The following is a 22,989-nucleotide window of genomic DNA, read 5'->3' as shown; positions in this document are numbered from 1 at the left end:
TTTCCGGAAATCATCTTTCACTATTAAGATTTTATGTTTGTGTGTTTATATATAATAATATTCTTGTTAATGTAATAGCTAGGACTTTTCATTCTTTTTCTACATACACAAAATTATGAAATGGTTAATATAGCATCAATATATGTACACAATAAATGTTTCTTTTCAATCTATATGGTATTTTATGACACCAAATGATCAATTTAGACTATACATTCAAGTAAAATTCACCTAGTTAATAATTTTATATTGATAATTGATAAAATAACGTTAAATTGTCTGACAAAAAATACTTCTCTTATATGTTGTCGAGCATTTGATTCGCTCCCACATTAAATAAGATAAGTATCCACTAGCTAATACTATAAGTATTCATTTTCTAATAGCTTAAACTTTTTGGCTAGATATTTAATATTAATCAAATTTTTTGTACTCTTGCATCCTAATATTTTTGTGATAGTGATGTGGTCCCCTATTATAACTGTGGAGCAAATAACAGTAGAGCCTTTAGGTAGTATTTGGCTAAAGAGAAAAAAAAGAGTATGGATACCCATCATGAACAATAGCCAGATTTCTTTCTTATGAGGTTTACGGAGTGTATTATATCATAACAACAAAAATTGGTTCATTGTCTAAGCTGTTAGCCTATCACTATGAAGTGTAGCATCTAATCATCAATAGTGAGATTTCATCTTCAATGATTCAACAACTATTAAAATCTCGGGTTTGGTATGTGACCAAATTTTTTTGGGTTTGGTATCAAGATTTGATCACTTTTGATATATACTAATTAAATATGTTTAAATCCCTAGCTCTGTTTAATGCGTGTAAGTTGTTTGGACACAAATTCTCCATTATTTTTTTCTCTTAATGAACTGTACATATTTGTTGGTTGATCACTTAATTCAACCCACACACATAAACCCTATAATATATGCATTATGCAATGTACACACACTCTGCCTGCAAATAAAAACGATATTGTCCTTCTTCGCTTTACGTTGACTACTCACAATGCATGCTCTTAGTATTGCCTATCCCTTTCACACAACATACATGAGTAAAATTTTCACGAGACACTTGTAATCTCATACCACGTTACCATGTTAAAATGAAAATCATTTTTGTCTCCCCAACTCCCCATTTAATTAATAAATCCTAATTTGAATTGTTCAAACATTTGATCAGTATGTTGGGCTTTTTGGGTAAGTAGCAAAGGACAATGAGTATCATAGATTCATAGTAGTCTGGTTCTTCACCACTCAATCTTTTGTACTTGTCGATGCTAGTTTCTTTTCTTTTATTGTTGTTTCCCTCTAAGCAAAGATAATTTCCTTCTATTCTATATCACCAAAAGAAAAAAGAACATACCAAAAATGAAAGTATGAATCACCCTCAAGCCCCTGTTAGATAATTTTCAAATATTTGTAATTTGAATTGAATCAATGTGTCATTTGGGAAAGGTTACTAAACTTTCTGTAGAGGTGTTTTATATTCATAGAGTCATAACCTTTCATGAAAAGGTATGATTCAAATGGTATCATACCTCTTGAATAAATATTTCAAATGAATGGTTGCTATACCATTTAATGAAAGGGCACATTGGATTCATTATAAAAAGAGAAGTTCTCTACAGAATTTTTTACAGAAAAAACAACTATTATCTCATTCTCCATCTTTTCACCAAATCAAATACAAAGAACTAATTTCTGCAGTTTTAGTTCTTTGTGAAACTTGAGTATTCTTGTTATATCAATTTGTGTGTTTGGTTTGTTTTTGGTTGTGTAGGACATTAACAAACAATAGTGTTACTAGGCTTCATTGTATCCACAAGGCATATTTGCAAATCCCTCTACACACAAGAAGTGGGGGCAAATATTGTCTGAAAGAAAGCGTTGTTCAACGTGCCTTGAAGCAAGTTTCTATCATCATTTCAGCCGCCACAACTCACAAGAACTCCAACAATTTTTCCAACAGCCCCAACCACACACGACTAAAGTGGTTGCTTAACATGGTTTCTTTGGGGGTGAAGAAGACAGACAAATGGGTCAGTCCAGTCAGAGACTCACAAAGCACGCCACTCACTTAGCAGTGTGGCATGCCATAGACATTTGACAAGTACATTCAGTTTGAGAGTGACTCACAAGACAACAAAACTTGTCCATTCAATTTTGATTTCCATTTTAAACGTATCTCTCTCTCTCTCTCTCTCTCTCTCTCTCTCTCTCTCTACTTTTCATTCATGGAGACTGGTCCACTGGAGGGTGCTCTTTCTTCTTTGCCTCTCCAAACTTACAAATTGAAATTATTGGACTGCCCATGCCTGTCTTTATAACATAGTAATTTGTTCTTTGAATAAAATCACAAATGGTCGATTGCTATAGATTTGTGAAGGGGAAAATTACATGTCTGAAACACTGTGGCACTGCTTCAGGTCATATTCAACTATCTTTTAGTACGTTCTTTTACTCCAACAAGAATATGAGATACAGGGAAAGCCCACTCTATTGCTAGAGAGTACCAAAGTACAATCTTTGGGGCCTAAAAATGCTTACAAACTGAAAATTTCTTTTGCTTTTCTAAATGTACCAAAAAAAGGAGGCAGCCCATGGCGCACAAACATCCCAAAGTCTCATATGCATACAACATTACTGATTAATATCTCACCAAACTGAAAAACTCAACTAACATCTAAAAAATGAAACTTCAATCACTCGCATCGTCTCTCTTAATCAGCTCAAAGACACAAACATCCCCCACTTTCAACTTATAAAATTTTACGAACTTGGACCAACCTTTATATAGCTTGGTCTGGTTATATTGGTCCTGGACACATTTGACAGGCCACATAAAGCTTGACGTTGAAACTTGAAGCACGATGTACCCCCTCTCTCCCGTTTGGTCCATTAAGCTCTTTGGTATAAGCTGCAAAAGTTAACTTAAAGGTAGATTATTGCATATATAGCTGCAAGAGAAAATGTAGATATGATTGACCAATAATGCATCTTCGTTTGTTTGCAAAATTAGATTACTATAAGGTTGGGTTCATGTTCATACCAGCAATCCCTTCTTCACAGAAGTGGGTTGCAAGACAGACGTGAAGGAAGGATGCTCGGAAGAATATTTTTGGGCTTCTTCAAGAGCTCTAGCAGTAGCTCGACTAGTGCTTGGATTTTCCACTTGAGCCTTCGAAGACAACTTCTTTCCAGAACCCAACCGATCATTTCCTGCATAAATTAACAAAAAACATAAGCATGCACAGTTTCCAAATAAATCAAGCACAATCGTACTCACCAGTTCACAGATCACTTACCTTGTGACAAGGTGCAATTTGCACCTTCTGATCTTGTCCATCAAAATAAAGACACACACAACACCGACTTGCATATTATTGTCTTTCAAAAATGCCCTCCAACCACGTACGAATCAGCTAATTGCATTTTGAAATTGGAAGTAGACAGGCCAAGTTCTCCCAGTACATTTGGAATCCTCACTAAGTTGATCAGTTTCAAGCGCATCAATATGCAGAGATGTCTGGGATTCAGATGTCTTAAAGTTAGATGCTTCAGATTCAGATGTTTCAGAATCAATAAAAACTACTTTTTTTATGGGACTAGTGGCTTGCCTAGTCCTAGTTCCAGCAGCTGATGAGCGTCCAGGTCTGTCACTTTGCCCAACTGCCATTACAGACCCCCTTTTGCAGGAATTTGTGCCAAATATCTCAACATTGAACTCTGAATTTCCAGCATAACGGAAAACTAGAAATTCACCAATCTTTAATCCATTGTCATGCACAAATTTCTTCCAACCATTTTGGAAAAAGAACCTGTCATTAACCTTTTTCACATTAACATTCCAACTTCTAAGTTCCAGCTGGGGTCCGAAGAAAAGACTGCTGAGAGCCTGAGACACCTTTCCATCAAAATGCTTGTAGACAGCTCGCAGTATTTTCTGCAACAAAGTGATCAGGATGAAGATATAGATGAATATTACTGTGAATCAATCCATAATATATATGAATTATATCGAGACAAGAGTATAAAGCAAAAAACTTTTGTTTATAATCACTATGAAAAAAGCAAAAAGCGAAAATCTTCACAAAAAGCTAAGGTAAAAATATGCAATTCATGTGCATATATTCGTATTTATGAGTTTATGACAAAGACACAGAAATTTATACCTAATCAGTGAGAAATTGACAATTGTTCGTATGACTAATCATCTCGGCATAACGATAAGTGACAGAAGGCTTAACATCATGTCGTTTGGGCCTAGACCCAAAGACTAAGCTCTTCCTAGGCTCCTGGGCTCCTAGCCCCTGACCTCTTAGGCTCCGGCCTCCTAGGCTCCGGCCTCATAGGCTCCGGCCCCCTGGGCTCCGGCCTCTTAGGCTCCGGCCCCATAGGCTCCGGCCTTCTAAGCTCCAGCCTCCTAGGCCCCGACCCGTGTCAACTCACTCGGATCCTCAAGACCGGTGACACGTGGCGCTCCTGCAGTGTAAGTCATCACAAGGGACACGTGTCATCACCGGATTGGTTAACACTCTTCCAAAGGTACTATAAAAGAGGTACCTTCTTGTCACAAAGGGACAACTGAAATCATTATTATACTATTCACTCACTCTGCTCTCAGATCTCTCTGAACACTGACTTGAGCGTCGGAGGAGCTTTGGCCGGCACCACACCGGTGCCCTTCCCGCTCACTTTTGTGTACCTGTGCAGGGTGCTTGGATATCATTCTCTCTCATTACTCACCAGTCGGACCCAGCTACCCGTTCCTGCCCCACTTCGACGTGTCGTCCACTCAGTGGTGGGTCAACGGGCCTACGTGGTTCGACTCGACGTTGACTGCTCTACCATTTTTGAGCATCAACAACAATGAATTTTCACATTCAGGAAGGGGGATACTTATAGCATAAACCATTCAAGACCTAAACCAGTTTACAGATTCTTGAGATTTTCTGCTGCCTTAGGTAGTGGGGTTGGAGTTAGGGACTAAAGAGGCTAGCTTAACACACAATGCATAACCCAATAAGACCCCAAAAGACAAAAATATGAACAAAATGCAGGTTGTCCATATAGACTCCAAAATATAGAACATGAACTCTGAGATCACCAAATGCGATAAGCAAAAGAAAATACAGAAACAGTCACATAAATATTAAGGTGGTCCAGCCATACTCATAATAACTCATCCATATGTCATTGCAGAAACTCAAATAATATCATGTATTAGAAGCATGAGTATGACAAACAGATCAGTAAAGCAGAGCCGGGATAAAACAAAGTAATACTGTAATAAACTTTTTTATATTTTTCTTTGTTTCCTTTCCAGAAATAACAGGGATTTGTTATTTTTATGTGAAGCAGAGAACAGAGTAGAGGAGAGAGGGACTTACCAACTGGTCAGAGAAGTTATCATCTACAAGAACCTTGAGAAAGGAGGGTCGTCTTCTTCTTGCTGCCCTCGATAATCTTGCCATCACGATTTGATCGGTTGCTTCCTTCCTTGGTAGTTTTGTTTCTCTTTCCTTCTTCTTCCTCTTCAGTCTACAAATAGTGCCAGTACTACCCTGAAGCACAAAGCCCTTGTGGGCTTTAGTAGTTGCTTAGTTCTTGATCGAGCTAAGCTTGCTTATAGCTCTAATGGTTCTTTGGGTTTGTCTAGGTGAGACCTCTTGGTGGTCTTTTCAATGGCTTTTGTGTGTTCGAATTTTGATTCGAATAATACTTCCCTCAGTCCTGGTTGGATGAGCTCCTCCAACCCCCTCTCACAAATGCATCTCCTTTTAGAGGAGCTCCTCCAACAGGGATGAGGGAAGTGTTGTTCTTTTGATTCAGAGAGTGTGAGACTGTATACTCTGTATTACTCTGTCAGAGACGGTGCGTAGGTAGATAAGCAAATGAGAGAGGAATGGAGAAAGCAAAATAAAATAATGTAAAGAAAAAGGACAACTTTACGCAGAGAGAGAGAGAGAGAGAGATGGGATTAAAACTAAGATTCTGGGGTTACAGTGATTGGTGATCCATAGACCATAGCTAAAAGGTGGGTCAACTATTGGACACGTGTCAAAATGTTGGGTGATTTGTTTATGAAACAAAATGACAACTTCTGGACGTTGTGGGGTCTTCTTCCTGATGTTTTGTTGTCTTGCAATGCGTTGGTTTTCCTTCTGAAAATAACTTACCTGCCCCCGTGTTAGGGGGACAGGTGGTATCACAAGAGAGAGAGGAAGAGAGAGAGAGAGAGAAAAAGAGAAAGAGGGGGGCTGGGGATAGCAGCTGGCATCCCTTAGATTGCAGGTAAGTTCTTCTCTTTCCTCTTTCCTCTCTTGTGGAAATCATCTTTCACTACTTAGATTTTGTGTTTGTGTGTTTATATGTATAACATCATGGTTAATGTCAGGGACATTTCATTAATTCATTCCTCTTCTCCATTAACAAACATAAGATTTTGGCCAAAACAAAACGCACACACGTATAAGATTAAGAAATGGATGGTTAATTAGCATTTTTATATGTACATAGAAGATGTTTCCCTTCGATTTATTCTATATTTAATTACCATGCAATCTATACACACTCTACTGCAAATAAAACAATATTGTCCTTTATATTCTTGGCTTTACGTTGGCTACTCACAATACATGCTCTTGATATTGCCTATCCCCCTTCACACAACATACATGAGTAAAACTTCCATCAGACACTAATAATCTCAAACCACGTCATTATGCTAAAATGAAAAGTCATTTTCGTCTCCCCATTTAATTAATTACCACTAATATGAATTGTTAAGCATTTGATCATATAGTAGTATGGACCGTATGGTGCCATCTAAACATAATTCTCTCTCTTTTACTTTTCATTCATGGAGACTGAAGGGTGTTCTTTTCTTCTTTCCCTCCAAACTTGAAATAATTGGATTGCCCATGCTGGTCTTTACAACATGGTAATTTATTCTTTGAATAAAATCACAAACTGGCCAAACAAAAGAAAAACATGATAAAATCACAAAAATAGCCTACTGCCATAGATTTGTGGAGGGGAAAACTACATGTTTAAACCACACTGCGATGGAGGGAAAGCCTATCCTATTTACATAGGAAAGAGAAAAGGAGAGTAGAAGGAATTCCTAATACCTTCATAAAATTAAAGATGAAGCATTAAACTGTTTTTTGATGCTGCATGTATTATTGATATCAAATTGTAATGTAATATAATTATCAGCTTCAAGCATTTCTAGGGCTGCAGAGATTCTTGACATCTTCCTCCTTGGCAAACCAGTTTGGTATTAACTGTGTCAGATGAGGATAGAGATCTTTGTAGGAATTCTTGATGGTCCCTTCAGCCACTCTGGTAGCAAGTGAAATATCTGCAATCAAAGGGAATTTAGTATAGGCTTTTGAAAGAGAATGATTAAATAGGTCCACAGTTTTCTAACCTTTAAGAGACTTTTTGTCATTTGATAGTTGAGTTATGATGTAAATAACAGCAGCTGCAACTGATATTGGGCTCCTCCTGCACAAGTGAGAGAACATTACTTCAATTAAGTTCAAAAGAAACCACCTGACATCTTGGTTATATACATCCAAGGACTCCCCTCTTGTAGGAGTTATAGGTTAAAATTCAATTAAAAAAATGGCATCAAGCATGCGTTTAACAAGATAATGGTGCAATTGCGGAGGATAAGTTTCTATATCTTCTTAATTATGGGATAATAGATATTATACCAAAAAACAAAAATCATACACAATACTAGAATTCAATTTCCAGTGAACATATAACTAACAACAACTAGATCTAACCTTATGACAAGCTCTTCAGATTTCTGCACTGTTTCTTGGGCAGCCCTGACTTCTTGATTCGTCATTCCAAGGTTCGAACAAAAACGTCTCTACATATACAAGATGCGAATTATGTTCTTGTGCAAATATATGCAAATAGATGCAATTCATGTTACGAAAAAACAGTTCACTTAGAAAACTCACCATATAGTCTCCAGCATGAATCGCTCCCATTTCGTGACCCACCTCAACCTCCAGATGTTTCAAAATGAACTCCTTTGCCCGGCCAATTTCTTTCTTGGTAGCTCCACTGACCGCAGAGCATATCTCTGGTTCGAATCCACAAGTTCAGTAACTCTCATGCTCATAAAGAAAAACAAAACGAATTAATCTTTACGAACAATAATGCCCTTCTACCTTTCACAGTGCGGGGCTTATTTTCTTGTCTGCAGGCAATGTAGAGGCAAGCAGCCACAATTGCATCTTGATTTCGTCCTCTGAGAGGTTTCTGATCTTCCACCTTTTTATATATTTCCTTGGCTCGATCCTAATAATCAGAATAACAAAACCATAAAGATCACCAATCTGAAACAGAAGGTTATTTTTCAAATAAGCATAGAATCCAACCACTTTATATAGATACGTAATGAGCTCCTCAGACTAATGACCAAGTATTGAATCTATGTTATGGGTTCAAAATGAGCTCCTCACACATGTACAAAGAGGGGAAATGTCACTAAAACATGATAATGGTAAACATCAAATACAGACAACATTTATCACATTTGAAATTTCAACTAGTCAACAAGTGAACGTAATAAGATTGATTTATCAATTCCAACTGAAATCTCCAATATGAAATTCTTCAGCACACGGCATTAAAATAACGACATCAAGCAATTAGCCATTAAAATAATCCTTTTAACTTATTGTAAATCAATATTGACAAGTTTATGGATTCAATTTCAACCCATCAACTAGCCTCAACCAATCAAACACTGAAAGAACATCCCACCATCCCACTACTTTCCAACACACACATAATGGAAAACAAATCGATTACATATCCACAACACAATGGAAATGAGTCATAGTAAGTAACTGATATACCTTTATGGTTGTAACAAGTTCCAACCTGTAACACCAATAATTCAATTAAGTTAGCAATTGACACTGTTCATGATCGAAATACAAAATTCCCAAATCAAAAATCTCTTCTTTTTTTTTATCAAAACCAAAATCCCAACTTTCAATAATAAAAAATATTTTCTTTAAGTTCTACCTATCATTTTCCTCCACTTTCCGAGTAACCAAACAGAGAAAAACACGAATTCAGTAAAGCCAGAGAGCAAACCTATCGGCCATAGCCGCAATAGCACTGAAGACGTCGAGAAGGTGACGGTCCGGTTTCGAAGAGCGGCTCTGCCACCGCCCTATCGACGAGGGAAAGGAATCGGAGGAGGCGCCATTGGGCCTGGCGATGACGGTGGAAAGCCCAGCGTCGGATAAAAGAGGGTTAACGGGCCCACCGACCCGGGTCGGGTCGTTGTCGTTGGACTCGTTGGCGAAGGAGCGCCACTCGGAGGTCTCGTCGATGGAATGGGCCTCGAGGACGAGCCCACACTCGGAGCATATGGTGTCGCCCGCCGAGTGATCGAACACGACCTCCGTCAGTCTATTACAGTCTCGGCAAAACGTGTCCGACATGGTTGTACGGATATTAATATTATTTTTTGTTTGTTTGGTGTTTGTTTTTGGGGGTTTTGTCTCTATCTGTGTCGGACCGTTACGATTTTGGATTGGAGGTTTACAGTGCCACTCTCACTGTAGATTCTTTTGTGAGTGGTAACTGGTAAAGGAGTGTGTGTTTATAACTTTATATGCTTTGGGAGTGAAGAGTGAGGGTGAAACGGTAATTTCGCACCGGCTTTGTTTTGCAAGTTATCCACCAGTTTAATGTGAGTCAATGAGTGTTGGCCGTTGGGTTTTAATAGGGGCTTCAAATGGGAATTTGTTGGATAGGTTCAATGAACAAATTAATTAGAGGATTTGGGATAATTCAATAGCGTATCCAATTTTAAAGATTTAAAGGTTATGCCATTCCACTTGTGCTGTTGTGCACTTAGCATAAGGCTATAGTTGACTATCTCGTGTGATTATAGCTCCAGTGATAAAATACCTTATCTGGTATTCACCACAAAAGTTTAATTCTTGTCTTCTTCTTTTTTAAGTAGCAAAATAAAATATCTATGTTACGAACTTACGATTCACGACAAAAGTTTAATTCTTGTCTTCTTCTTTTTAAGTAGCAAAATAAAATATCTATGAGCGTAACAGGTATACTAAGCTAAGACATGCTCTGTAATGGAGAAGAAACCTGCCATTTTTATTAAACGGCCATTTATAGAAAGATCATTAGGACAATTCGAGGCAAGAGCAAAACGTTCATTTGTAAACATAAGAAAGTGAAAGGAAAACCAAATATTAAGAGGAATTGAGTAAAGCACTGACATATCATTTAGGTGACTCGTAAATTGTATTAATATATAGTTAAATGATGTTGTGAGGTTTAAGTCAGGTGGCATTTGATTTAAAAGTAATGTTGATGATAAAATAGAAGGGAAGAAAAAATATATTTACAAGTGACGAACATGGGTAGCACATTGGTATTCTACAACTGGTATTGATTTCTCTTTTTTCTTTTTCAAAAGTTTGCAGGGGCCTTGGCCCCTCTTAGTCCCTCTATGTTGCCGCCTCCGATGATGCTAAGACTGACTGCAAAACTTCCATGTTGTTTCCTTCCTAGATTTCTGGAGATAGATAAATACCAGAATTACTGCTATCTCATGCTGCAGCACTGGGGCCTTCCCTGCGCCCGCAGTTTGTCCCACAAGCAGATCATCTGCCTTGGAGACTGATAATGGGCTGTGTAATAATCTTCTATGCACCCAAACTGGCAGAACTTCAAGCTGTGCATGTACTCTACTGGTTTTGAGCTGTTGAATTTCTCAACCCACATTCCCATACTTACATCTTCCATCTTAAACAACTGCACAAACCTCAAATTGTTTATAATCAACTTAAGCATGCTACCCATAATTTATAACCAACTTAAGCATGACACACAGAGAGAGAGAGAGAGAGAGAGAGAGAGAGAGAGAGAGAGAGAGCTTGCCAATGTTACTTACCCTTAATTTACGTCTCTCAAACTTAGATACAATGAATTTTGCTATGTCAGATGATAAAATGTAACCTGGTCCATTTGCATAAGGTGGATAATCTTCTTCTGGCCACTCCTGAAAGCAGAAAACAGATAACAAATGGCAAGGGAATATTAATATCAAAAGTTCATCACATGTAAGCCCAAAACAAGGGAAGAATTTAAAACAGAATACAACATTGACATTTTAACAAGCATTCAAACAAATAAGGATAGTATATATCTGACTTATGTGTGCCATGATTAACATTCTTCCATAGTTCCATCCAAGGCAAAAATCCAGACTATAACCTATCCTACCAAGTACCACCTAAGCCAACTATTTACAGGCAGTGCAAGCAGAAGAACTGAAGTGAATGAGATAAGAACAAGTGGGACTGACTGCAAGAGGAAGAGTGGTGGCTTTGCAACTATGGAGTATGGACTTCACAGTACAAGACTAAGAATGTCGTGAATGAACATACAAAGCCACCTAATGGAAATAAAAAGAAATGAAAGGGGAAAAACTATTAAATGTTATGAAAGGTATCATAAACAATTGGTTCTTTCATACCTCATATGTCACAGCCCATTTACCGTAGCGCAGAGGCTTATGGTAGTAATTTATGTTCCCCACATACAAGCTCCTTCCCTTTGGTACTTTATTTGCTTCATTTATAACAGCATCCACTCTGACAAATGTGTCATCATCACACTTCATAATGTACTTAGCAGACATTGTGCGAACCTGAAACAGAAGCAACACCATTATATAAAATTAATCTCAGAAGAATAATTAACAATATCAGATCTTCATTTATCTATTTATTCCAAAACTCACCCCATATTCACAGATTGCAACAGTTTTCAAGACGACCAAGTCATAGTTATCCATGTAAGGCACTAAAACAATATCTCCAAAAAACTCTGCTTCTTTCTTTAGCTCAACATTCACTTCCTTTTTAGCATGCTGTCCAAGAATCAATGGAAAAGATTGAGAATCTCCCACTTAAAATTTGTACATCAACCAAGCAAAAAATATATACGTGCCATTGCTTACCAGTGCTACAAAGAAACGAGCTACCACCTTTGATGATTTGATAAGGCTGTGCTGCATCCAAGATTTCCTTACAGCCATCCTCTCAGCAAAATGGTTTCCTGCAGAAAGGATACCAATGAAGAGTTCAACATCCCCATCAGGAAGAGGTGGGGCACACCATCTGGTTGACATCTCAAGATGCTTCTGTGGAGCAAAATTAGGATGGGATGTGGGCAAAGAAGCGGCAAATACAGACTGCAGATCAATATCCCCACTCACAGACAGCCCGGTGGCATCCTCAAGAGCAAAGCCCTGTCAACGTTACAAAAAGCTCTTAACAAAACATCCTTATTTATCATGGGGTCAAGAGGTAGCAGTATATTACTCACAATATGATAAGGAAAAGAGGTGACATGTCTCCCATCAACATTAACATGATAACCCTCCAAGCCAGCAGTAAGAGTTAAAACAAACAGTTTGTCCTCTGCAAATGGGTATGGCCAGTCAACGGGAACCTTTTTGGTTCGTCCTACTAACCTGCTCAACCACCATGTTGTCTTGGACTCCACTGAGCCACTGTCATCATCACGAATCCATTTCTCACACTTCACCTGATCATCAACTAAAACCAGTCGAAATAATTACACAATTTGGTGATGCCACATTAAAGTTGAACGAACTCAGGGAATAATAAGCAAATAGTCCCAAATCACCAAATCCTTATTTTAGTAAACTTTTCAAAAGTTTTGGAATATAAAGGGAATTATACATAAGGCAAGAATCGTAACAATAGAAACAAGAATAAGAAGGCAACAACCCCCCAAAAAACCTTTCTAGTTAGGAAAAAGAAAAATCTCATAATTGTTACCCAATATGTTGAACATCAAACAGGGATACCACACTCTAAAGCAACACTGTTTTTATTTACTTTGCAGTAGTCACAATGCTTCAATTCCAATGCATACTAAAAACTTAAACAAAATGTACTAAACCCCCTTCCTTTTCTTCAATTAAACATTCAAAGATTACTCAAATTTTGCAATGCTCTGGTTGTAAGGCAATCAAGCAAATGAATCAAAATCGAAACAACCCATTGTAATATATAATTATCACTTACCAGTTTCTTCATCAGCCTTAGATTTCCACCCCTCGCAGCGATGCGCCGATCCCCACTGCATCCTATAACAAGTGTTTTGCTCAATTACAGGCTTTCCACTCCAATCACCCTTCAACCTTGGATTGAAATGCAGAAGCCTAGGTGGGTCCTCACCCTCCACAGTCTTCAACCCCAGCAACTCCACCATAAACTGCGAAACCATCACCGCCTCGTCGTCCCTCACCAGCGCTATCTTGGGCTCAAACTCCTCATGCGCCGCCCTCGGCTTCCCCACCAGCGTTATGTACGAACCCAAAGTCAGCCCACATGGCACCACCAAGACCCTCTTCTGGGCCAAAAACTCCGACCCGGATAACGAAACCGAATGCTGACACGTATCTGATCGGTTCTCAACCCTTTCGGCCACAATTTGAACCTTCCCAGACTGCAACTCTTCCCAGAACTTCTTGCCCACTTGCCAAGCAACCTTGGCCGACTTGTAAAGCTCGGAATCGAATGTTTTCGGGTCGAATACTAAACCCGAGACTATTTTATCTCTGACCCGACTCTGAGTCGGTTGGTACGAGTTCTGAGAAACTTGTTCAAGAGGACGAGTTGGGGCTTCTTTTTCTTCTACGTCTTCTTTGCTATGGAGACTATTGGGTCGGACCAATGGGTCTTGGGAGATGATACTGAACCCAGTTCTCAACACAAAGGGAATCTCTACAGTGACTAAGAGCAGGTACAGAAGTCCAATAGCGGCCAGAATCTGAATCGATCTCTGCCTGGTTAGGGAGAAGAAGGTGCCGAATCTGTTGGCCCTCCTCATCCCCAATTGTATGAAAACGAATCCCTAGAATTGCCAGCAACAAACTGTTTCTCAGTATCGAACCAAAAAAAAAATTGAAATTTGAAGTTGGGTTTTGCAGGAAATTGAGTGTTTGATTGAAATTCAAGATAAAGTCAGAAAAAGAAGGGTCAGTCAGCAACTTGCAAAGCAGACGCGTAAAGAAAGGGTTTAAAGAAGCAACAAGAAGGAGGTGTTAGGGTGAATTCGATTTCCAGGTCGGTGAGGTTAGCTTTTTCCTGGAAGATCACCAAGAAGGTTTTTTTTTTCCTTCTTTCCTTTTCTGGTTCTGAAAATTGGAACTTGAAGGGTGATACTGCGCTTAAAGACGGAATTGGAATTGAAATTTGAAGGTACGTTTTGATGGAAAATGGAAACTACTAAATAATTGAATGTGCGTGGGGTTGGGATCTTGGAACCACACCACTACTCGCCACTTCAACAGTGTGAGAGAGACCAAACTTTAGAGCAAAACAGTGACTATGGCCTATGGGTAATATTCTGGTGTAAAGTAATATCTAAATAAAATAAATAAATAAATAAATAGTTATTTTTTATGAAGAATAGCAAATATTTAGGACCAACTAGCCTCTAACGATAGAAGAGGTCCAACGTGTTAGAAGAGGTCCAAATTCAAATAACTCCTCCCCTAAAATAAAGAGAAAACAAATGTGAGAGAAAACAAATTTATTATGTAGAATTATCTCTACTTATAAAGCCTTAATTGAGTGTTTACTGTTTAGTACATTCTTAAATTATGTGAAAGAAAAGGCATTATTTTATTTAAATTTTTCTTCTCGTATAGAAATCGAATTCTCCGAATAGTTAAAGTTGTTTATGATTTTTACTCTCATTAGATGTTTTTATTTGGTAATCCTTTATGCTTTTATTGAACGACGGGTTAATTGTGCAACTCATCTATACCATAAAGAGAATTAAGCCACTTTTCACTATTTTCTTACATTCTTTATTCATATTAAGGGTTTTTTTTTTCATATTTAATACCTAAATTTTGATCATTGTCTTAATGTGGTACTTAAATTTTTATTTGTCCCAATTGAGTATCTAAATTTTTATTTTGTGTCTAATAGATACCCATGTAAATTTCTGTTAAAATTGTTAACAGAAGTTAGGGACAATATGGTCACTTCACAAAAATTATATTTTAATTTTTTTGTTGTTTTTTTTTATTAAACATATAAAAAAAATAATTAAAATATACTTTGACTATAATGCGTCTAACTTTTGTTGACAATTTTAACAGAAATTCATTCTGGTACCTATTAGATACAAAATAAAAGTTTAAATACTCAATTGAAACAAATAAAGTTTAAGTACCACATTAAGACAATGATCAAAGTTTAAATACTGAATATGAAAAAAAAAAAAAAAAAAAACCCTCATATTAATTATTATTTACATCACGTGTAATAATATTTATAGTATGCTATTAGACCCTACAAAGTTATGAATCTATGAGAAACAAATTCTTTGATACAACATGTAGATAAAACATTCGTTTTTGTAACAAATCTCTCATATGTCAATCATGTAATCAGTTATTAAGATAAATTCACGTTATGAGAATCTATAAAAATAAACAAAAAAAGAAAAGCTATGAGACAGGTGGAAGAAGAGTAAAAGAGGGGTTGGAAAGGTTAGTCCATGCATAGCGAGTACGAAGTCTGTATGTAGTGAAGCGAGTGGAGGCTAATAATACATTGGACTACCTTGTCTTGCATTCTACCGACTCAGAGGGATCTTTGTAGAGAAAGTCCGCCTTCTCACTCTGAGTCTCTGACTCACCGTCAAAATTACTTCAGTTTTATTTGCATGCGTTCTTTAGATATTTAGGTGGCATTTGGCCATTGCACGGCTAAACCCCACCATAACCAGGTGTTAATTAATTTCTTCATCCCAAAGTTTTTCTTTACTTTTTTTTATTCTTATATATATATATATATTTAAGAGTTACTATTCTATTGGAAAATTCTAAACATAAAAATATTCAAAGTATTTGGCGTGACTATTAAGTAATAACATATTTGAATGCACAACTCACCATCCTCTCAATTATTTATCCTTTAAAAGATATATATCAAGTAATTAACAATTCCCTTAATTACAATTCTTAAGATTGAGCAAGTAATTAACAATTCCCTTAATTACAATTGCAAGTTTACAACCTAAGATTGAGCAAGAAAATTAGGGTTACAATTCTTAATATTTTGCCTGTTTATATCTGAAACTATTATGAATCTCATTTATTTATAACAAATAAAAAATTAAATTATTACATGTAACATCAATTAATGTTACGTGGCAATTAATGTGAAATATGTGGATTTGACCCACATATTTTTAACCTAATCCCAATTTCAATTAGGCAAATTGCTTAGCAAAGGATATTCATAAGGAAGTTATTATTATAGTTGGAATATCCTTTTTCAAATGGTTATCCTTAACCTTTGTGAAATTAAGGACCAAGCAAATCCTTCCAATTATATATGGGGGCATGACAAACACCAAATTTTGCACGCATCCTTTTCACGGGTGCAAAGGCTTTTTGGGTTGAAGATAGAGTTATGTCAAAGGATTTGACTAATTTGGCAGTTGACAATGCATTTAATTTTATTAGCGGGGATGCTTGCTGTCACTACTCTTAGGTATAAACACAATGTTCCTTAGCAAAAGAAGAAAAGAAAAAGAAAAATGTTTCAATATTTCTTTATCCCTTTGTACGTCAAAGTTTAAATTAATTTATTACTAAGAAAAATAGGATAATATCTCTCATTTCTAATTTTTTTTAGTAAACATGTGAGTGTAAAGTAAACTATAAACTGAAGTAATATATATAAATTTACTTAATACATGTAATTTACGATGGTGGCTCGTACCCTACAAGCTAAGCTAATGGGTTGTGGGGTTTCTCTTCATTACCCAAAAAACATATATTGTTTCCCCTTTGTAGATATCGCGGCATTATTAGTGTCACAACTCACAAGTTTCATAAATGATATTTACGAGGAATAATAAGATTGAGGTTCTTTGAAATAATAAATAAAATTAAATGAAATAGTATACACAGCATATCTAAAATTAAAAATGACACCACATTATGACACACCATGAATGAAATTTGAATAAATCAATTTGAGGCCCACCTCCTGTTTGGTTTTATGTCACAGCCATTAATATATGCGCTGTTAAACAGCACCGACTGAATCTGAGGCTATAAAGAAAGTTGCACCAACTTTTTTAAGGCTTACGTTGGAGCGCCACTAAATATTGTATTTTACACCCAACTTTGATGAAAAAGCGATCAAGTTATATCTCCATCAACATGACCAAAAGAAAAAGAAAATGGTGGGGTTTGTCATTCTTGCATATTAGTTGTTAGTTGCTGCTGCTGAAACTGAAAGTAGCATATATTACAAACGAAGCTTAAAGCTATTGAAACTTTGAAAGTATGATTATTACATGAACCTAGGAGGTGTAGTTTGGTCGGGACCAGTAGGCAATAGTACCTGTCTCTCAACTCTCTCTTACTCTGGAAAGTTTGATTTTTAAATTTTAGGCTCAAAAGCCAAAAGCTTGTATTAGCTGTGTACCACATGTTGGAGGTTCCTTCTGAAAAAAGGACAAACTTGATGATTATATATAATTATGTATGCAACTCTTATATATTATGGGAATATACTCGAATCTTAATCCAAAATAGTGTTATTGTCATAGAATTAATTTGATAGTATAACATTGTTACATTGTGTGATAATGTGAATATAAATTTTAAACTATATATTCCTAATAATTATTATATTATCAAATTATCTAGTATGAGAACATTTTTCATCTTAATTTATATAATATACCAAGATTGTGTACAATGCCGGCTCAAGCATAAGGCAAGCAAGGCCTATGCCTAGGGCCTCATGTTAAGGGAGGCCTCATATTAAAAGTATTTGACACACTATTAAAAAAAAATCATGTTGTTGAGGAGGCCTCATATTAAAAGTATTTGACACACTATTAAAAAAAATCATGTTGCTGAGGGAGGCCTCATATTAAAAGTATTTGACATACTATTAAAAAAAAAATCATGTTGAGGGAGGCCTCATTAAAAGTATTTGACACTATTAAAAAAAAACTTTAAATATTTATATTTAGCCAATTAGGCCTCAGAATTCAAAAAGAGGCTTTCCACTTTCTCGTTTAATGTTTAGGTGTGAGATTCTTCATTATTTATTAGTGAGGCTTATGATTTTTTTTATTCCCTTAGGCATGAGATAAAGCATGAATAGATGAAGTAATTACTTTATGAATGATCAGGCCAAAAAAAATTGCTTCGTGAATTGTTTTCGGGGACATCTCACATCTGCCCTTTTTTTCCTTTTCTCTCATTCTCTGTAATATCTCTCGTCTCAAACTAAAAAAAGCAGGCCTATGGGTTGATTTTTTGCTGAAAGGGCTAGTTCATCTATGCGGCAAGTGGAAACTAGCAAAGCCATTACTTCAAAGTTTAAAATTAGGTTTTATTGTTCTTGAATATTGTATCTCATACTTAAGCTTTTGTTTGTTATTAGTAATATTAATTACGTCTAGTAGGAAATTTGAATATGGATATGAAAAGAACAATGTTTGGGTCCTCATGATCAATTAAATGAGCTCTACCATAAGAGAGAAAAGAGAGTTAAGATGGTGGATCTCATCATTGGCTTATTTAATTAACTATAAAGACAAGATTAGTTCTCAAATATGAGAATCCAAGCATTGCTCATATAAAAAACTTAAGAAAAAAAAGCCCAACTTAAGATTTAAAAAATATATATATATTTTTGGATAATATATTTAGAAAGTCTCTGTGTAATTTTGCCTTAGACCTCATTTTTCATTGAGCCGCCACTGATTTGTGTAATCTAAATTGATGCAAGCTAGCCTTTTTATTCTTGGCCTGTCTTATGCTTATTATGGGTTAGACTATTCACTGAATGGTATCTTAGATGCATAATTTAGCTCGTCTCTTTTGCCTTAAAAACTCTTATACTAATATATATATTTATTGAATATCTAGGAAATATATTTTATTAAATATCCAGGAAGGAGGAAAATTCTTCAGCGACCAATCCAACATACAATTTGTGATATATTGGTTTTGTGCAAAGCACCACTTTGCAGCCTCATGTGTGGTTGCTTGACCAAGTTGGGGAAAGACTAAAATGGGGGACTACCTGGTCCATGAAGACAGGCCACGGGCTCACATATTAACGTGTGTCCAACTGTCGATCGATCGAGCAATCATAATATGGGCCTGCTGTTGCTATAATGTGTCGAAGCCTTTTGTTAGTGACCAAACCCATTTCATAGGTGTCTGACTGTTTGCAAACAGCACAAGAATAGAAAATTCCACAATAAAGTCACTTTTGATGATGAAACCTTTTACTCCAAAAGGTCAGATGAATAATGCTTTGTCAAAACTTTTAAAACTAAATTACAGGAGCTTCTCTGTGAAGACAGAGAAACTCCTCCAAAAACTGGCGTATGCCACTATTTGCGGCGTGCACACGGTATTCTTTAGTAAAAGGCGAAAGAATAGTTCGCTCTGTGCCCACCGCGTGGCTGCGTGGTTTGCAATTGAGCTACTCTTCCATTTATATAGCTGCTCTCTCACTGCGCTGATTGTGTTTCTCTCCGATGTGGGACACTTCGAAAAACAAGCCGGGTTTCAGATTGTATTAGAGTGATTGCAATCAGCCAATCATATCACTAAAGCACATATATGACCAAGAAAAATAGATGTGAAATGGAGATTAAGATCCTGATATTCAGCAACTCCTATGCTGCTGATTACTTCTCTACTTCAAGTATTACTTGGGTTCATATATACTTCATAGAGGGAAAATGCTTGTTTGATTGTGAAATGGGGTTTGATGGTGATGTCGTATCAAGGTTACTTCGCCTGCCCTCAACGCCACCCCAATGCTCTATGTTAATAAGGGATTACAAACATGAGGTAATACTACTAGCTTTGATGACCCATTTTTCAATGGATGCTGAAGCTCTATATATGTGTTGTGTGTGTGTGTGTGTTTTGGTCATCTGTTTATTTTTCTTCTATTTACATCATAGGGTCCAACATTTTAATGCCTTTCAACTTTTCAAGGTGCAATTGACAGAGAAAAGTCAATAAACACTTGGTAGGATAGGTTTCTACAATTCTACTGCTACATACCATGCAGACATATAGCTTGTGTGAGGGGCTCATATGTATGTTTCAAGTTGACTATTTAATTAGTTGAATATCTTGTTTAAAATAGTTGGTCTCATCAAACTTGTGATTATCAGAAACTGAAACAGTAGTCATTTCCTTTTACACAAAGGCAAAATATTCTAAACAATCAATTATTTGTCTATTTTACTTAGATTTAATCTAAATTTAACCAAATAATTCACCCAAATTGAACCGGACTCCAAAATGCTCTTGGAGCCAACTAGCATGTGAGTATGGGAAGACTGATTTTTGTTTCATTTTTCATGTCAAGCCGTTAATATGAAGATGCCATTCATCATGCAAATTTAGTTGAATGGAAGCAACCCACATGCTTTTCTTGCCTCCACACTTGTTATACCTTAAACCAGCACCTTTCCTCTTCTCAGCTCACATCTCTCAAAAACATAAAGAGCATCTGCATAAGCAGAGTTTGAAGTTGAAACAGTCTCATCTCTCTTATTAGTGACTACTTTTCTTTATCATTTCCTTTCTGTTTTCTGCTTTTTTTATGATTTTAAGTGCAATCTTGGATTAACAGATAAGATGGTGAGACCTGCTTTTTGTGACAAGCTGAATGTAAAAAAGGGTCTTTGGACTCCAGAAGAAGATGCAAAGATACTTGCACATGTATCGAAGCATGGATCGGGTAACTGGACTGCTGTTCCAAAAAGAGCAGGTTAAATTGGAGGGTTTTTCTTATTTTGTTTTCCTTAATTCTTTCTTTTCTTAGCTAATTAACTCAATGTATGAGTGTTTTACAGGACTTACAAGATGTGGGAAGAGTTGTAGGCTTAGGTACACTAATTACCTGAGGCCTAATCTCAAGCATGAGTCCTTCACACCCCAGGAGGAGGAAATGATTGTCAGGCTTCATGCAACCATAGGTAGCAGGTAGGTTTTTATGCAGACTTCTATTTACAATTTCCTTTACAGCCCAACACATCATATTCCTCTTGGTTTCGACTATCTAACATTGCAGCTTCATTGTCCTTTTTTTTTTTTTTTTTTTTTCATGTTGTACGGTACACACATTTCATTTGGAAGCATAATTCTCACTGATCTTATTGTATGATGGTCCAGTTTGTGTTGTCTTTCTTTATAAAGCAACTCCCAACTGTTTAACATAGCCTCTTTTCTGTTACCAATTTAAGAACACTGAACCTTCTCTCTATGTGTAATGGTTTCTATGGTCCAGGTGGGCTATAATAGCTCAACAACTTCCTGGGAGGACAGACAATGATGTAAAGAACTACTGGAACACCAAGCTGAAAAAGAAGCTCTCGGAAATGGGAATAGATCCTGTTACCCACAAGCCCTTTTCTCAAATTTTAGCTGACTATGGAAACATTGGTGGCCTCCCAAAAGCTGGAATGAGAAAAGGAATAGGGTCTCTCAACAAAGACTTGAAGCATGCAATCCTGATGAAGTCAGAACCGTACTCATTGCCATCACAAGGATTGTCAAACATCAACTGCCATTTGATGCCAACAATGATACCAACCAAAATGGAACCAATCCAAGACAGTTTCTTCAACAACAATCAATCTAGCAACCAACCACTGGACCTTCTTACACAGCTGCAAGCCATAAAATTGGTGACAGAGGCCTCAAACTCCACCACCAACTATGGATCTTCCCCTCCCAATTTCTACAGTGAAGGCACCTTGTCATCGTCGTCACCATCATCTTCTACTTTTTCATCTGCTGCGCAAGAGAAGTCAACTCCGGCCTTCATCTGGAGTGATTTTCTCCTTGAAGACGCGCTCGTACCAACTGATCATCATGCTCAAGAACACGAAAATATGGCTGAGTTTTCGTCCAAGGACATGTTAAACCAAGCACAAGCAGCAATACCACAAGGCCAAGTTATAGACCTAGCTGCTATGCAAAAAGATAATGGACCTATGGGTATGGATTATGCACTCTCAAGCAGTGAAGGTCAGCCTACATCACCATGTGACAGTTCATTTGTGGAAGCCATGGTAGCTAGAGAGAATGAGATGTTCTTGGAGTTTCCTGAGCTTATGGAAGAGCCATTCTACTACTGATTATATATTTACCCCAATTTGATGGCATTATTGCAATAAGATTTGTTATAAGCTGAGAATAAGAACCTGATAGACCTCTGCAGTTAGCACTTTTGTGCCTAGGAACTCTGTTACTTAGAACAGTGAAGATTTTGTGTGTGTGCTTAGCTTCAATAACAGACTCAGTTTCTTGATTTGGTGTGGCCTCTTCTGTATAATTCCACAAAAAATCTACTGGTATAAGTATGATTAACCCTGCTATTTGTGGTTTGAAACCTGTTTACTTATTTATAGCTCCAAGCCAAAAATAGTTGTAATATTCTTAATCAGAAGGTTAATTAATATTATTTGATAGTTAAACAAGTATTAGTGGAGTGTATTGTATATAGATTTTAAAATACTTTTTTAGAGTTTAAAATGTCATATATTGACTTTAATGGAATTTATTTAATAATGAATTTTAATAGACTTTGAAAAACTTTTATGTGTATTTCAAAGTCATTATAAATTCGACCTATTCCTTACGAATTTCTAAAAATTTTTATAAATTCTATAAAACTCCGTAAAATTCTGTGAAAATCTGTAAATTCTACATCCGTGACTTAAAAAAAGTCTACAAAAATTTTTATAAATCTATATACACTACACCCCTTTATACTAAAAAAAACTTAAACCGAAATAGTTAATAATTTATTAACAATATATATCAAACTAAATTACTGTTACA

At 36.5% G+C, this 22,989-nt stretch overlaps 4 protein-coding genes and 1 non-coding gene across 9 annotated transcripts; 1 reads left to right on the top strand and 4 right to left on the bottom strand.

Annotated features, from left to right (window-relative positions):
- Positions 1-2,902: 2,902 nt before the first annotated feature.
- On the bottom strand, positions 2,903-5,512 carry LOC147274871 (B3 domain-containing protein Os01g0723500-like). The gene is made up of 3 exons (XM_086228420.1): positions 5,399-5,512; positions 3,314-3,951; positions 2,903-3,227 (listed from the first exon to the last, which is right to left on the bottom strand). The coding sequence occupies exons 1-2, from the start codon at positions 5,480-5,482 to the stop codon at positions 3,427-3,429; spliced, it is 609 nt and encodes a 202-aa protein (XP_086084546.1). The 5' UTR covers positions 5,483-5,512; the 3' UTR covers positions 2,903-3,227; positions 3,314-3,426.
- A 1,610-nt stretch (positions 5,513-7,122) lies between these two features.
- LOC147274870 (transcription initiation factor IIB-2-like) lies at positions 7,123-9,606 on the bottom strand. Of its 2 annotated transcripts, XM_086257166.1 has the most exons (7): positions 9,141-9,603; positions 8,897-8,921; positions 8,204-8,333; positions 7,991-8,115; positions 7,808-7,896; positions 7,444-7,520; positions 7,123-7,374 (listed from the first exon to the last, which is right to left on the bottom strand). In XM_086257166.1, exons 1-7 carry the CDS (start codon positions 9,491-9,493, stop codon positions 7,232-7,234), a joined length of 942 nt encoding a protein of 313 aa, XP_086113292.1. In that variant the 5' UTR covers positions 9,494-9,603; the 3' UTR covers positions 7,123-7,231. The 2 variants fall into 2 exon arrangements, with proteins under 2 accessions (XP_086113292.1, XP_086113293.1); XM_086257167.1 differs by lacking the exon at positions 7,123-7,374 and having other exon boundaries at positions 7,439-7,520; positions 9,141-9,606.
- A 646-nt stretch (positions 9,607-10,252) lies between these two features.
- Positions 10,253-14,423, bottom strand: LOC147274869 (hydroxyproline O-galactosyltransferase GALT6-like). The gene is made up of 7 exons (XM_086257555.1): positions 13,142-14,423; positions 12,414-12,646; positions 12,046-12,336; positions 11,827-11,955; positions 11,560-11,733; positions 10,975-11,082; positions 10,253-10,835 (listed from the first exon to the last, which is right to left on the bottom strand). The coding sequence occupies exons 1-7, from the start codon at positions 13,947-13,949 to the stop codon at positions 10,626-10,628; spliced, it is 1,953 nt and encodes a 650-aa protein (XP_086113681.1). The 5' UTR covers positions 13,950-14,423; the 3' UTR covers positions 10,253-10,625.
- Positions 14,424-19,465: 5,042 nt separating this feature from the next.
- Positions 19,466-19,585, bottom strand: LOC147274868 (U5 spliceosomal RNA). The gene has a single exon (XR_015119785.1). It is a non-coding gene; the product is annotated as a U5 spliceosomal RNA (small nuclear RNA).
- A 68-nt stretch (positions 19,586-19,653) lies between these two features.
- On the top strand, positions 19,654-22,614 carry LOC147274867 (transcription factor MYB92-like). 4 transcript variants are annotated; one of them, XM_086257078.1, is made up of 4 exons: positions 19,654-19,977; positions 20,774-20,881; positions 20,997-21,126; positions 21,431-22,614. In XM_086257078.1, the coding sequence occupies exons 2-4, from the start codon at positions 20,779-20,781 to the stop codon at positions 22,281-22,283; spliced, it is 1,086 nt and encodes a 361-aa protein (XP_086113204.1). In that variant the 5' UTR covers positions 19,654-19,977; positions 20,774-20,778; the 3' UTR covers positions 22,284-22,614. The 4 variants fall into 4 exon arrangements, with proteins under 4 accessions (XP_086113204.1, XP_086113200.1, XP_086113203.1 ...); XM_086257074.1 differs by having other exon boundaries at positions 20,774-20,911; XM_086257077.1 differs by having other exon boundaries at positions 20,507-20,911.
- The last annotated feature ends 375 nt before the right edge of the window (positions 22,615-22,989 follow it).

This window comes from Dryas octopetala, chromosome 9 (assembly GCF_963921425.1).
Source record: "Dryas octopetala chromosome 9, drDryOcto1.1, whole genome shotgun sequence".
NCBI classification, from domain to species: domain Eukaryota; kingdom Viridiplantae; phylum Streptophyta; class Magnoliopsida; order Rosales; family Rosaceae; genus Dryas; species Dryas octopetala.
The sequence above is the reverse complement of the archived record's forward strand: the minus strand, read 5'-3'. Positions and strand labels throughout refer to the sequence as shown.